This window comes from Carcharhinus amblyrhynchos, chromosome 16, assembly GCF_965287045.1.
Source record: "Carcharhinus amblyrhynchos chromosome 16, sCarAmb.v2.hapA, whole genome shotgun sequence".
NCBI classification, from domain to species: domain Eukaryota; kingdom Metazoa; phylum Chordata; class Chondrichthyes; order Carcharhiniformes; family Carcharhinidae; genus Carcharhinus; species Carcharhinus amblyrhynchos.
In genome coordinates, this window is record NC_137339.1 from 42,565,662 (window position 1) to 42,578,265 (window position 12,604).

The 12,604-nt window shown below is 42.9% G+C and overlaps 1 protein-coding gene across 1 annotated transcript in view; it reads left to right on the forward strand.

Moving 5' to 3' along the window:
- The first annotated feature begins 3,303 nt into the window (after nt 1-3,303).
- The window catches only part of ccndbp1 (cyclin D-type binding-protein 1), a 34,753-nt gene continuing 25,452 nt past the window's right edge, over nt 3,304-12,604 (forward strand). Inside the window, exons 1-5 of the mRNA XM_080204450.1 lie at nt 3,304-3,445; nt 6,212-6,271; nt 7,208-7,287; nt 7,376-7,457; nt 10,132-10,228. Coding sequence (XP_080060576.1) covers nt 3,334-3,445; nt 6,212-6,271; nt 7,208-7,287; nt 7,376-7,457; nt 10,132-10,228 — 431 coding nt within the window. The 5' untranslated portion in view covers nt 3,304-3,333. The remainder of the gene's footprint in view (nt 3,446-6,211; nt 6,272-7,207; nt 7,288-7,375; nt 7,458-10,131; nt 10,229-12,604) is intronic.

Sequence of the window (12,604 nt, forward strand, 5' to 3'; positions counted from 1 at the left end):
CAGGACTAATTGCATGCCAAACAGCACAAGCAGCAAGCAATAGGCACAGCAAAGCAATTCTACAATCAAAGGAGCAGATCTAAGCGTGGCAGTGCTGCCACATCCAGTTGTGAATGGTGGTAGACAACTAAAGAGCTTATTGGAGGAGGAGGCTTCATAAATATCCTCATTCTCACTGATGGCAGAGCCCAGCATACCAGTACAAAGGATAAGGCTGAGGCATTTGTAACAATCTTCAGCCTAAAGTGTTGAGTGGATGATCTATCCTGGTCTCCTCTGGAATCACAGACACCAGTCTTCAGCCAATTCGATTCATTCTGCGTGAAATCAAGAAGTGGCTGAAGGCGCTGAATACTGCAAAGGCTGTGGATCCAGCAATATTCCAGTAACAGTAGTGAAGATTTGTGCTGAATGTGTAGCATGTTCCCTTCTCACAAACTTTGGCCATTCGGATAATAATCTGCCTTCCTGTTTTTGCTAACAAAGTGGATAACTACCTCCAATAAGGAGGATCCAACCATCAGCACTTGACATTCACTGGCATTACCATTTTTGAATCCCCACTATAAAAATCCAGATGATTTTTGACAAAGATCCCTTTGTCAAAGCTTTTGACAGAAGGTCATCTGGACTCAACGTCAGGTCTTCTCTCTCCTTTCAGATGCTGCCAGACCTGCTGGGATTTTCCAGCATTTTCTCTTTTGGTTTCAGATTCCAGCATCTGCAGTAATTTGCTTTTACCCTGAGGAATTTGTGCAGTGTTGTCCTGGAACTGACATGATTGACTTCCAACAACCATTATATCTTCTAATTGCCAGGGTGGAGAGAGAAACAGAGTTATGTTTAAACTCAAAGACCTTCCATCAAAACTGGAAAATGTTAAAGATGCAATACATTTTAAATAAACACAAATGAAGACGGGGGGGTTAAAAAAGAATTTGTTTATGATAGGTTGGAAGGCAAGGAGGAATAAATAAGAAAAAAAATGATGATAAGTAAAAGGAGTGTTCTATAGAGATAAAAAAAATGTTTTGTCTCAGACCCTGCCTCTGGACTCAAAGCACCACCCTCAGACCCAGCGTCCTGCCCCACACTCAGAGGCTTGCCCTTGAATGCAAAGCCCCACCCCAAGACTCAGGGCCCACCTCAGAGAATCATAGAATCCCTACAATTTGGTCCATTGAGTCTGCTGACTCTCTGACAGAGCATCTTACCCACCCCCACCTTATCACTGCAACCCCAAGTATTTACCCCGCCAATCTGTCCAACCTACACATCTTTGGATACCAAGGGGCAATCTAGCATGGCCAATCCACTCTACCCGTACATCTTTGGACTGTGGGAAGAAACCGGAGCACTGGGAGGAGACCCACACAGACACAGAGAGAATGTGCAAACTCCTGTACGGGTGGCATGATGGCACAATGGTTAGCACTGATGCCTCACAGCACCAGGGACCCGGGTTTGATTCCCAGCTTGGGTCACTGTCTGTGTGGTGTTGAAATCTCAACTTCTAAGTTTGACTTTAACACAAACACACATTAACATGAGATACTTAACCGACAGATTGTCTTTATTTTACTTGCTTGCAATAGGCCAGAGGCACGACTCCACTGGACAAAGAAAATCATCCTGGTTTATACAATTCTACAGCTCACAGTCAATTGGACACAATCCAAAGTGTTACAAATGACATACTTTACATATTGATCTAATAGAAAAAATACTGAACCAGCCTGATCTATGAGAACACGATACCTCGTGGATACCTCAATATATCATCCCTAAGCCTGTCCTCTTGTCTCTTAGTCAGACATCATGTCTCTATTTTTGATAGCAGCCTCACAAAGCATCTTCACTGAAACAGTCTCACATGGGCATCCTTTAATTGATAAGAGGGCCTACAAAAGCCACTAGTATTGTATAGCCTTGTCAGTGAAGTTAACTGAATCTCTAAGGGATGTGGTCAAGTCATCTTGCCATCAGGATATTTCCCAATTATAGCCCTGGCAAATTTTATTTATTGCCAACATAACGAAACACATGTATACATTGTTTATCAGTTCAATGATTGAGCTTTTTATCACTATCTATAGTTTCAATGGGTATCATTATGCTACCATTAATTCTTGTCAGTTCCCACTAAGTCCCCTACCATAACTTTTTCGTTATCTGTGACATTAATATCTTTCTGACTCTGTTTTGATTAGAAACTGTAAAAACAGCTTTATTAAAATTTGTATCAGTTGTTTCTGATAAGGTATCTGGTGAGGCAATTAAGTGTCCTTTATGGCCTTGTGATTCCAACAGTTGGGTGCTTTAAAGGAACATATCTAACATATGTTTGGTTTCAAAGGGGCACTCTGTAACTGCATCAAAGTTTCTTTGTTTAGTTTCTAAAAATGTATAGAAGATATATTTATATGTATGGACTAATTAAAGGTATTAGACGTACCTTTAAAACTACAAAGTATTTAAAACACCTAATTAGAATTACTAACAAACTTGCTCCCCATTGATTTAAAGTGAATTCTACATCTAAATTGATTAAACAAAAACCCTAGCAGAGTCTGCCAATCTTATTGTAATAAGAAGTCTCACAACACCAGATTAAAGTCCAACAGGTTTATTTGGTAGCAAAAGCTACTAGCTTTCGGAGCGCTGGCTGCCCCTTTGTCGGGTGAGTGGGAATCAATCTTATACATCAATCTTATTGTAGCCTTTTTCTTTTCTATCTTTCTACAAATGGAGTTTGCACATTTTCCGTGGGCTTCCTCCAGGTGTTCCGGTTTCCACCCACAGATGTAAGGATTAGGCTAATCGGCCATTCTAAATTGCCTCTTAGTGTCGGGGGATCTTGCTGGGTAACTGCATGTTGTTATGGGGATAGGGCCTAGGTGAGTTTGTGGTTGGTGTAGACTCAATGGGCCAAATGGCCTCCTTCGGCCCTGTAGGGATTCTATGATTCCACACAGAAAGTTACGCAAGGCCAGAATTGAGCCTGGGTCCCTAGCGCTGATGAGACAGCAGTGCAAACCACAGTGCAGCCCTCGCCACATCCCTGGAGGACCCAAGACTCAGAACCCAAACCCCAGATCTTAAGACCCTGCCCCAGGATTGTAGCTCCGCCCCTCATTCAGGTCTCTGGACTCATGCCCCGCCCCTGGTCTCTAAACCCCGCCTTGGAGTTGTAATCCCGCCCCTTGTCCCAAGCCCTCCCCTGGTCTCTAAGCCCCGCCCCGGAGTCGTAGCCCCGCCCTTGCTTCTAAGCCCCGACTCGGAGTTGTAGCCCCGCCCCTGGTTGCTAAGCCCCGCCCCGGAGCTGCCGGGAAGATGGAGGAGCGGGTCTTGCCCGAGACCCCGAGCCGGGACCCAGAGCTCTGTTCGGAGCTGCCGCTGCGGAACCTGGTGCAGGGCTTGCGGGAGCTGGTGTCGCAGCTGCGGGGTGAGTGCGGAGGAGAGTCTGGGCCTGGACACGGGCCTTGCTGATCGTCCCGGTGTTTGTCTACTGACACGAGCCCAGCCTGGGCCTCTCGCTGCTGTCTGACATGTTTATCTCCCGGTCTGGCGGTGCCTTGGTTTTTAAATTCTTTATCCAAAATCCTTCATGGCTGCGGCGCTCCATTTTGGCGGATGCTGCTTCAGCCACTCACTGAAAACCTGCATCTCCATCCTGGATAAAGGCTGGGAAGATGCCTGCACTTTGATGGGTTCCCACAAGGTGTGTGAGCAGCACATTGCTCCGAACCCGGGAAAGGTCAATCCCAGGCTAGTGTGTGTGTGTGTGTGTTTGCCCCTTATTGAACTCATCTCTGATTTCCTTCCCCTTAGCTCTGAATAAAGTTCCTTCTTCTTTCCATATCTGTCCAAGCTTGTGTTTAAGTTTTTTAAAGTTTATTTTTTAGTAGGTTTACATTCACACTGCAACAAAATTATTGTGAAAATCTCCAAGTCATCACATTCCAGTGCTCGTTTGGGTACACTGAAGGGCAAATTAAGCATGGTCAATGCACCTAACCGGCATGTCTTTCGGAATGAGGGAGGAAACCGAAGTATCTGGAGGAAATCCGTGCAGACACGGGGAGAATGTGCAGACTCTGAACAGACAGTGATCCAAACCGGCAATCAAACCCGGGTCCCTGGTGCTGTGAGGCAGCAGTGTTGACCACTGTGCCATTGTGTGTGTTGATTAAGGTGGGTGTGTGTGTGGGTGGATGAATTCTGAAGGGTTAACAGTTGTGGCTAACTGCAGTATGAGGCAAACACCTTGAGGGAAGATTGAGAGGAGGTGGAGGATGCTGTGGAATCAAACACAGGGCTTGTCTGATTGTGTATTATTATTGCATGTAGATCCGGGAGAGCATTGGTTTGAGCGTTACCCAAAGGGCTTTGCTTTGTGCCTTACTAGCTGGGATTATTATGGGGCTGAGGTGTATGTATCTCCGACAGGACTAGAGGAGGAGACTGCTGCCAATTATTGCGATAGCCCCATGATTCTAGATGAATTTGTGACCCCGGGGTCATTTAAGTGTGTAAAGTATGCACCCAGCCCCTCCTGTCAAGTTGTACTGGAGTTGGGCATAGTGGGAAGCCTCAGAGACCTGCTGCAGCAGGGGTAAGCAAGGCTTCATGATGCTGGAAAAGTAACTTTTTTTTGAGGTGGAAACTTAATTTATCTTCGTAGTTTGTACAGTAGTAACACTGGCTCTTGCTGCTGGTATTTCTTTCGCTCACCTCTTCTGACCTCTAAAGATTGATCAATTGTGCTTAGTAGTGAACTCTTGTATCCATATTTGGATGAAATCCTAAATTTGCCTGATATGGTGGTGGAGGTGGATACATTGGGTGGCACAGTGGTTAGCACTGGTGCCTCAGTGCTAGATACCCAAGTTTGTTTCTAGCCCTGGATTATTATGTGGAGTTTGCGCGTTCTTCCTATGACTGCATGGGTTTCATCTGCGTGCTCCGGTTTCCTCCTACACTCCAAAGATTGTGGGTTAGGTGGATTGGGCATGCTAAATTGCCCCTTAGTGTCCTAAGATATGTAGGTTGGAAAGGTAAATACATGGGGTCAAGGGGATAAGGCTGGGTAAAATGTTCTGTCCAGCAGGTGATCAAGAAGGCGAATGGGATGCTGGCCTTTATAGCGAGGGGGATAGAATATAAAAGCAGGGAGGTCTTGCTGCAACTGTACAGGGCACTGGTGAGGCCGCAGCTGGAGTACTGTGTGCAGTTTTGGTCGCCGCACTTGCGCAAGGATATTTTGGCCTCGGAGGGAGTGCAGAGGAGGCTGATACCGGAGATGAGGGGGTTAGACTATGAAGAGAGACTAAATAGACTGGGTCTGTACTCGTTGGAGTTTAGAAGGATGAGGGGGGATCTTATAGAGACGTATAAGATAATGAAAGGGATGGATAGGGTAGAGGTAGAGAGATTCTTCCCGTTCAGAAAGGACAGCGGGACTAGAGGGCACAGCCTCAAGATAAGGGGGGGGGGGGGCAGTTTAGAACGGAGTTGAGGAGGAACTTCTTCACTCAAAGGGTGGTGAATCTCTGGAATTCTCTGCCCGTTGAAGTGGTGGAGGCTACCTCGCTAAATATGTTTAAGACACGGGTAGATAGGTTTTTGGTTGACGAGGGAATTAAGGGTTATGGGGAGAGGGTGGGAAAGTGGAACTGAGCCACTTCAGATCAGCCATGATCTTATTGAATGCCGGGGCAGGCTCGAAGGGCTAGATGGCCTACTCCTGCTCCTACTTCTTATGTTCTTATGTAAGACTTCAATCTGTTGGACTGAATGGCTTCCTTCTGCACTGCAGGGATTCTATGATAGCCTTGGGCATAAATACTTGAAGGGATGAAACATCGTTGGAATATGGGGAAAAAACAGGAAAGTAGGTTAACTGGATTGCTCTCTGAAAGAAGTGGCATAAACGGAGTGGCCTTCTGTGCTATACAATTGTATGATTTTATTGTTACATAATAGTCATATATGCATTTTCAGCTTACATTTCAGCTGAAACAATTTTGGCTGTTTTTCCCATCTCACCTTTTCACCTCCTCCCTCAGCTCCAGGAGTTCAGTTAATGCATTCTAACCATCTTGCCTGAGGGTGGATAACTCAGCTCAAATGGCTGATAATGAAATGTACTTTTGTTCTCTTCTGTGAAACTATGACAGCATGTTCGTGAAATCTATTCTCTTTTTTATAGAGGGTGAATCATTGTGGAAATCTGAAGATTTTGACTTGAACTTCTTCTGGAAAACTCTAGGTCTGGCACTTAATATATGAGGATGTGAGAAGAGATTACAGGAAGTGTTGTGTTTAAATAATCTTTGCTGTTCTTCATATATACTGAAATGAGCGAAATATTTAAAGGGACAATGTTACAGGTGATTTTGGACATATATACTGGAGCTCAAAAGGGAAACTAGAATATTTGCAATTTAAACTTTATACAATCATTGACTGGCGTTTTAACGTCATTATTTTGTACCTTAAATGAGTTGAACTATTGGCTACTTTTTATAACTACTTATTACTTGGTAGAAAGACTTGCATTGTAGGAGGTGGGAAAGAATGTTGTGATTCTGCACGTCGCAAAAAAGATGCGGAACTAGCCAGCTGCCAAATGGTGATTGAAAGGACGTGCAGGAAAGTAGTTTGCTCCAACTAGCTTTAGTCCTCTTATTTACTTTTGTTATATTGGAACACAGTGGTGTCTTTCCAGTGCCAACATTTATGGTCAGATCACACAGATTATGATGGAATTACACATTGGTAAAGCCTCTCCTACATTTGTACCAATTCTAAAGTAAACTTTTCCTTACATATAGGAAGATTGTGTGTTTAGCTTGTTAAAGTTTTACTTTAAACATTGTAATTGAGGGGGGGAAAAAGACTTTCATTTTAATTAATACTCTAACTGATTATTATTTAGTTCATAGAATCTTTTGTTAATTTTATCGTACCAAGGACTTGAGGTTAACTTGCAGCTCTATGAAAGGAAGTACAATAATTAATTAATGGCAAAAAGCTTGTAACAGCAATCTAAGCTCTGCCTCAGTAATATATTCTAGGATTAAACTTATATTAGGCAGTAGTCTAGCTGATTCTGGAGTTGATACTGTCAGCAGCAGTTGCTGTTACTACTTTGTTTCTATTTTCCTAAATCCTTGCCTATCTTTTCCCAACATATTTCCTCTAGGTGACTGTTTTAAAGTGATATCACAAGAAGCAACAAAGCTAAGTCTGGCCTTTTCAAAGCCACCCTTACCATCTGTGCAAGTAAGTGCACAAGCTTAACCTCCAGTTACAATTCTTGCAAACATATGAAGCAATGCTATATTCCATTTACTAATGTTTTCTGTATTAGGACTGTCAGAAACTCACTGCAGACTTTCAGAAGAACATCCTTAATTTAACCACAGTGTACTACTGGTTGCCCAAGAGTCAAGGCAAGTGCTGCCGAAGAGCTACACATTTGTCCATTAAGATGTTGCTGATGCTATAATATGTAGATCCATATGGCAGAAATGAGAATTTTGTTTCACAGTTATAATGACTGTTATTTTTATCTAGCAAATGCAACAAATGTTCTTTTATGTTTTGTAAAGTGATAAGGCAGAGAATAAAAATTAAGAAGTTAAAAGTTTGAAGTTTCTTTTGCCCTCTGTGGTCAAAATGCATATAAATCATTTTACCTGAACCTCCAGACAAGATTACTCAGATGTATGTGGTACTGTTTGCATTTTGCTGATGAGTGCACACTCCCTATTCATTTGCACCCACGTCATGTAAATGAAGAGCTCTGATGTCAATGTTGTTGAAATTTGAAGGACCAAAATTTATGTGGAGTTATTCCTGTAGTTCAGCCAATTTAAACAAAGCAGCTCGTGAGCACAAGACAATGCACACTTTCCTATTGGTAAACTCAACTTTGCAATTGCCTATTCAAATTCAAGTCCTGAATGAGTTCTGAGTGCAGAAGAGGCCCGTCAGCCTATCAAGTCTGCACCTACATGAGAATACCGGACCTAACTCCTAATCTCATTGACCAGCACTTGGCCCATAGCCTTGAATATTATCATGTGCCTAGTGTTCATCCAGGTATTTTTCAAAGGATGTGAGACAACCTGTTTCCACCACTCTCCCAGGCAGTATACTCCAGACCATCACCACCTTCTCCCTCGCCGCCCCCCCCCCCCCCCCAAAACCTTCTGCCCCTCATCTTGAACTTGAGTTCTCATGTGACTAACCCTTCAACTAAGGGGAACAGCTGCTCCTTTCCAACCTGTCCATGTCCCTCAAACTTGTACACCTTGGTCAGGTTGCCTCTGTCTTCTCTACTCCAGTGAAAATGACCTAAGCCTATCCAACCTTGCTTCATAACTTCAGTGTTCCATCCCTGGCAGCACCCTGGAGAACCTCCTCTGCACCCCCTCCAGTACAATCACAAACTTCCTATAATGTGGCAAGCAGAATTGCACACTGTACTTTAGCTGTGGCCATTTCCGAGTTCTATAGAATTCCAGCATGACTTCCCTGCTTTTGTAATCTGTGCCTTGATTGTTAAAGGGAAGTGTCCCATACATTTTTTTCACCACTCCATGACATACCCTTCCACCCTCACAAATCTATGGACAAACACACCAAGGTCCCTTTATTCCTTAGATCTTTGTAGTGTCATATTGTTCATTGAATACTTCCTTGTCAAATTACTCTTTCCAAAGTGTTCCACCTCTCTCTTTTCAGCTTTAAATTCCATCTGCCACCTATCTGTCCCTTGGCCATCCCATCTATATCTTCCTGTAATCCGAGACACTCAACCCCACTGTTAACCACCCGGTCAATCTTTGTCACCTGTAAACTTACTAATCCCCCTGTAGTCATCAATATCACTTATATAAATAATGAATAATAGGGGACCCAACACAGATCCCTTGGTATGCCACTAGACACTAGCTTCTAGTCACTAAAGCAACCTTCTGTCATCACCCTCTGTCTCCTACAACTAACCAATTTTGAATGCACCTTTTCAAATTACCTTGTGCCCTATGTGCATGCGCCTTCTTTATAATTTTCCTATGTGGGATCTTGTCAAAGGCTTTGCTGCAATCCATTTAAAGTACATCAACTGCACTACCCTCATCTACACCTGGTCACCTCCTCAAAAAATTCAAGTAAATTTATTTGGCATGACCTCCCTCTGCCAAAGCCATGCTGTTTATCCCCGATCAAGTCTTGCCTTGTCTCTGCAAATAGAGATAGATTGTCTCCTTCAGAATTTTCTCCATAGCTTCCCTACCATTGACGTAAGTCTCACCAGTCTGTAGTTCCCTGGCTTATCTCTATAACCCTTCATAAATAATGGAACCATGTTAGCTATTCTCCAGTCATTTGCTTTGTTCTGTGTCTACCTTTTCCACCTTTGAAATATTTGCCCGCTGATTCCTTATGTCCTTTGGGACCAGTTTCTAAATATTAGCCTTTATCTTCAAATGCCTCACCCCACCCTACCTCAGCAATCTCTATTTGTGCCTTGATCAGTATCATGTTCACTTCAGAAGGGAGAAGCAAGATATAAAATCCTAATAATTAAAGAGGCCCCACAAATATGAGGATTTGCCGTGAGTATGTGACACATTTAAGCCCCAGACAGAAAACTGACTGGCTGAAGTATTATTTTCAGAAAGTATTCATTATTATAATTTTTGTTTAAAGAATAATTGTCACCAATCACTGATAAATTTCTACAAGATTCATTACACAACACAGTCACCTATAACCACGTGTCTAGCATACAATAATTGGAAGAATCTGTTTCAGTGGTGAAAAGTTTCAGTGGCAAAGTTAGAAATGGTGATCCCATATTCTCAGTGGGGAATTTCTGTTAGAAATACTGTTGCCTGACTACCCCCTTGAAAGTTTTCTCAATGCTTCTATGCTGGAATGCGCATTTTCTAAAGAAGATTGTATTTTTGAAAACTGATTCAGATGAGTTGGTCTAAAGATCTCTGACTCGATGCTTTGTTAACCTTCAATGTAGCATGTTTTGTGTTAGCTAAACAATTGTAGAAATCATTGATCTTGGTAGGTAAGAGATGCTAATGGTTGTCTCGTCGGCTTCAGGTGTAACTCTACGCCGGCTGGTTCGAGATGCCACAATGGACGTAGTGGAGGGAGTTATTCAGCTATTGAACGTGATACTGAGCACGCCACTTCAAAGGTACGAACTTCAAATACAAGATGGTACTGAAAATATGAAGATGTAAATAACAAACTTGCATCATTACTTAAAATATAGTACTTAGCAAGGCCCACGGTACTTGCAGGAGAATGAGAAATCTATGGCTCCAATATTATTCTTTTAAAATTATTGAACTTTGTTCTCTCTTTTCCCTTTATATTTTAATCTTTAACTGTGCTGGATTCACATATATAGTGGTACAATACAGAGCAGTTCGCAGTACTGCCTGTCAGTGCCAGGAACCCCGCAGGTGGGTTGACCATGCTAAATCGCCCCTTAATGCCCAAAGATGCATGGGTTAGATGAATTAGCCATAGTAAATGATGAGGGTTACATGGATAGGGTGGTGAGACTGGGTCAGATGCTCTTTCAGAGAATTGATGCTGACTCAATGGGCTGAATGGCCTCTTACTGCACTGTAGGGATACTATAATTCTGTTGTTTCTCAGAACCAGAATATATCTGTTGGTATCTGCGGGGTGGCAGAGTGGCTAGCACTGTGCTTCACAGCGCCAATAAAGCTGGTATATAAGGAATTGCCAGGGACCCAGTTTAGATTCCAGCCTTGAGTGACTGTGAAGTTTGCATGTTCACCCCACCTCTGTGTGAGTTTCCTCTGGGTGCTCCGGTTTCCTCCAAAGATGTGCAGGTTACACCTTGGTGTCCAAAGATGGGTAGGTTAGGGGAAGTCGCAGAGTAAATGTGTGGGATTGCAGCGATGGAAGGTGGGCCTGGGAACGATGCTCTGTCAGAATCGGTGCAGACTTGATTGGTCAAATGACCTTTTTCTGCGCAGTAGGAATTCTATGATTCTATCTAGAATGGACTGTAATTTAAATAGTGCAGTTATATTGATGTTTTCTGTTTGATATGAAGTAGTCTTGGGTATCCATCAATACAAATGTGGTGGTACTGGTGAGAAGACCTACCGTACGCATTGACCCCCTGGTGGGAATCCCTCCAGAAATATCCTTTCACACAGAGTTCTAAAGAACATACAAACAATTTTATGAATGTTACCCAATCTGGAGTAATGTTATGATTTTCTGTCTGGTTGGTATTTTTTGCGTAACATAAAACACTTTTTTGTACTATACATGTTAGAGGTTGTGGGGGACTGGGTGGGTGGGGGAGAGGATAAAAAGAAGAAAATTTAAACTATATTTTGATGAAGCAAAGATGAATTGGGATTGTCCATTTTGTCAGTCAACAAGGATTGTTTCTTTTCCCCCACCCTTCAAGGAAAGGTCTCCTGAAGAATAATTAATTGATGGCTGAATTTAGGTTGTGATTCCCTATACCACCAGCTTTGCTGAGATAGATACTAACCTGCCTTCTCTAAGAATATAATGGGTAAAAAAAATACCAGAGTTGCCTTTTGCTATATTTATTTATAGGATGTAGGTGTCACCCAGCATTTGTCACTCTTTCCTAATTGCCTTTGAAAAGTGATGGTGAGCTTCTTTCTTGTACCATTTTCAGCCCTTGTGGTGTAAGTATACCCATAATACTGTGTAGGGAGTTCCAGAGTTTTGACCGATTTGACTATGAAGGAAAGGAAAATATCAATATAACCCCACTATTTAAATTACAGTCCATTCTAGATAGAATCATAGAATTCCTACTGTGCAGAAAGAGGTCATTTGACCAATCAAGTCTGCACCGATTCTGACAGAGCATCTTTTGCAAGTTAGACATGGTATGTGACTTGATTGCGGCATTCACTTGCACTTTGTCCTTTAATTGGTGTGAGTTGCAAATTTGGAAATGGGGAGTTGCTATGGTCTATCTTGTAACTGGTACATGCTGTATGGTACACCTGTACTGGAGGCAGGTGAATGTTTAACTCGTTTTAAAGAATGGCTCTCTCATCTTCTGCTGCACACCCCATCTAGCAGTTATGTCATTAGGATTCAGTGAGCTTTGTCAATGGTGGTGCTGTCAAGCCATCCTTGGTGGTGGACGTGGAAATTCCCCATCAGTATCCCTTGAGAGACGTCGGCTGAGGGGGGATCTAATAGAGGTTTATAAGATTATGAAGGGGATAGATAGAGTAAATGGTGGTAAGTTTTTTCCGCTATTAGAAATGGATAGAACGAGGGGTCACGGGCTTAGGGTGAGGGGGGCTAGGTATAAGACAAATATTAGAGGGCAGTTTTTCACGCAAAGGGTAGTGGGGGTGTGGAATGCACTGCCGAGTAAGGTGGTGGAAGCAGGCACGCTAGGGTTGTTTAAGAGTCACTTAGACAGCCACATGAGCGGGCTACATATAGGGGGATATAGTAGGCCTTACTAAACATTGTAGGCTTGGGAATACGTTTGGCCTCAGGGATGTTACAGTCTTTGCCTGTTTAA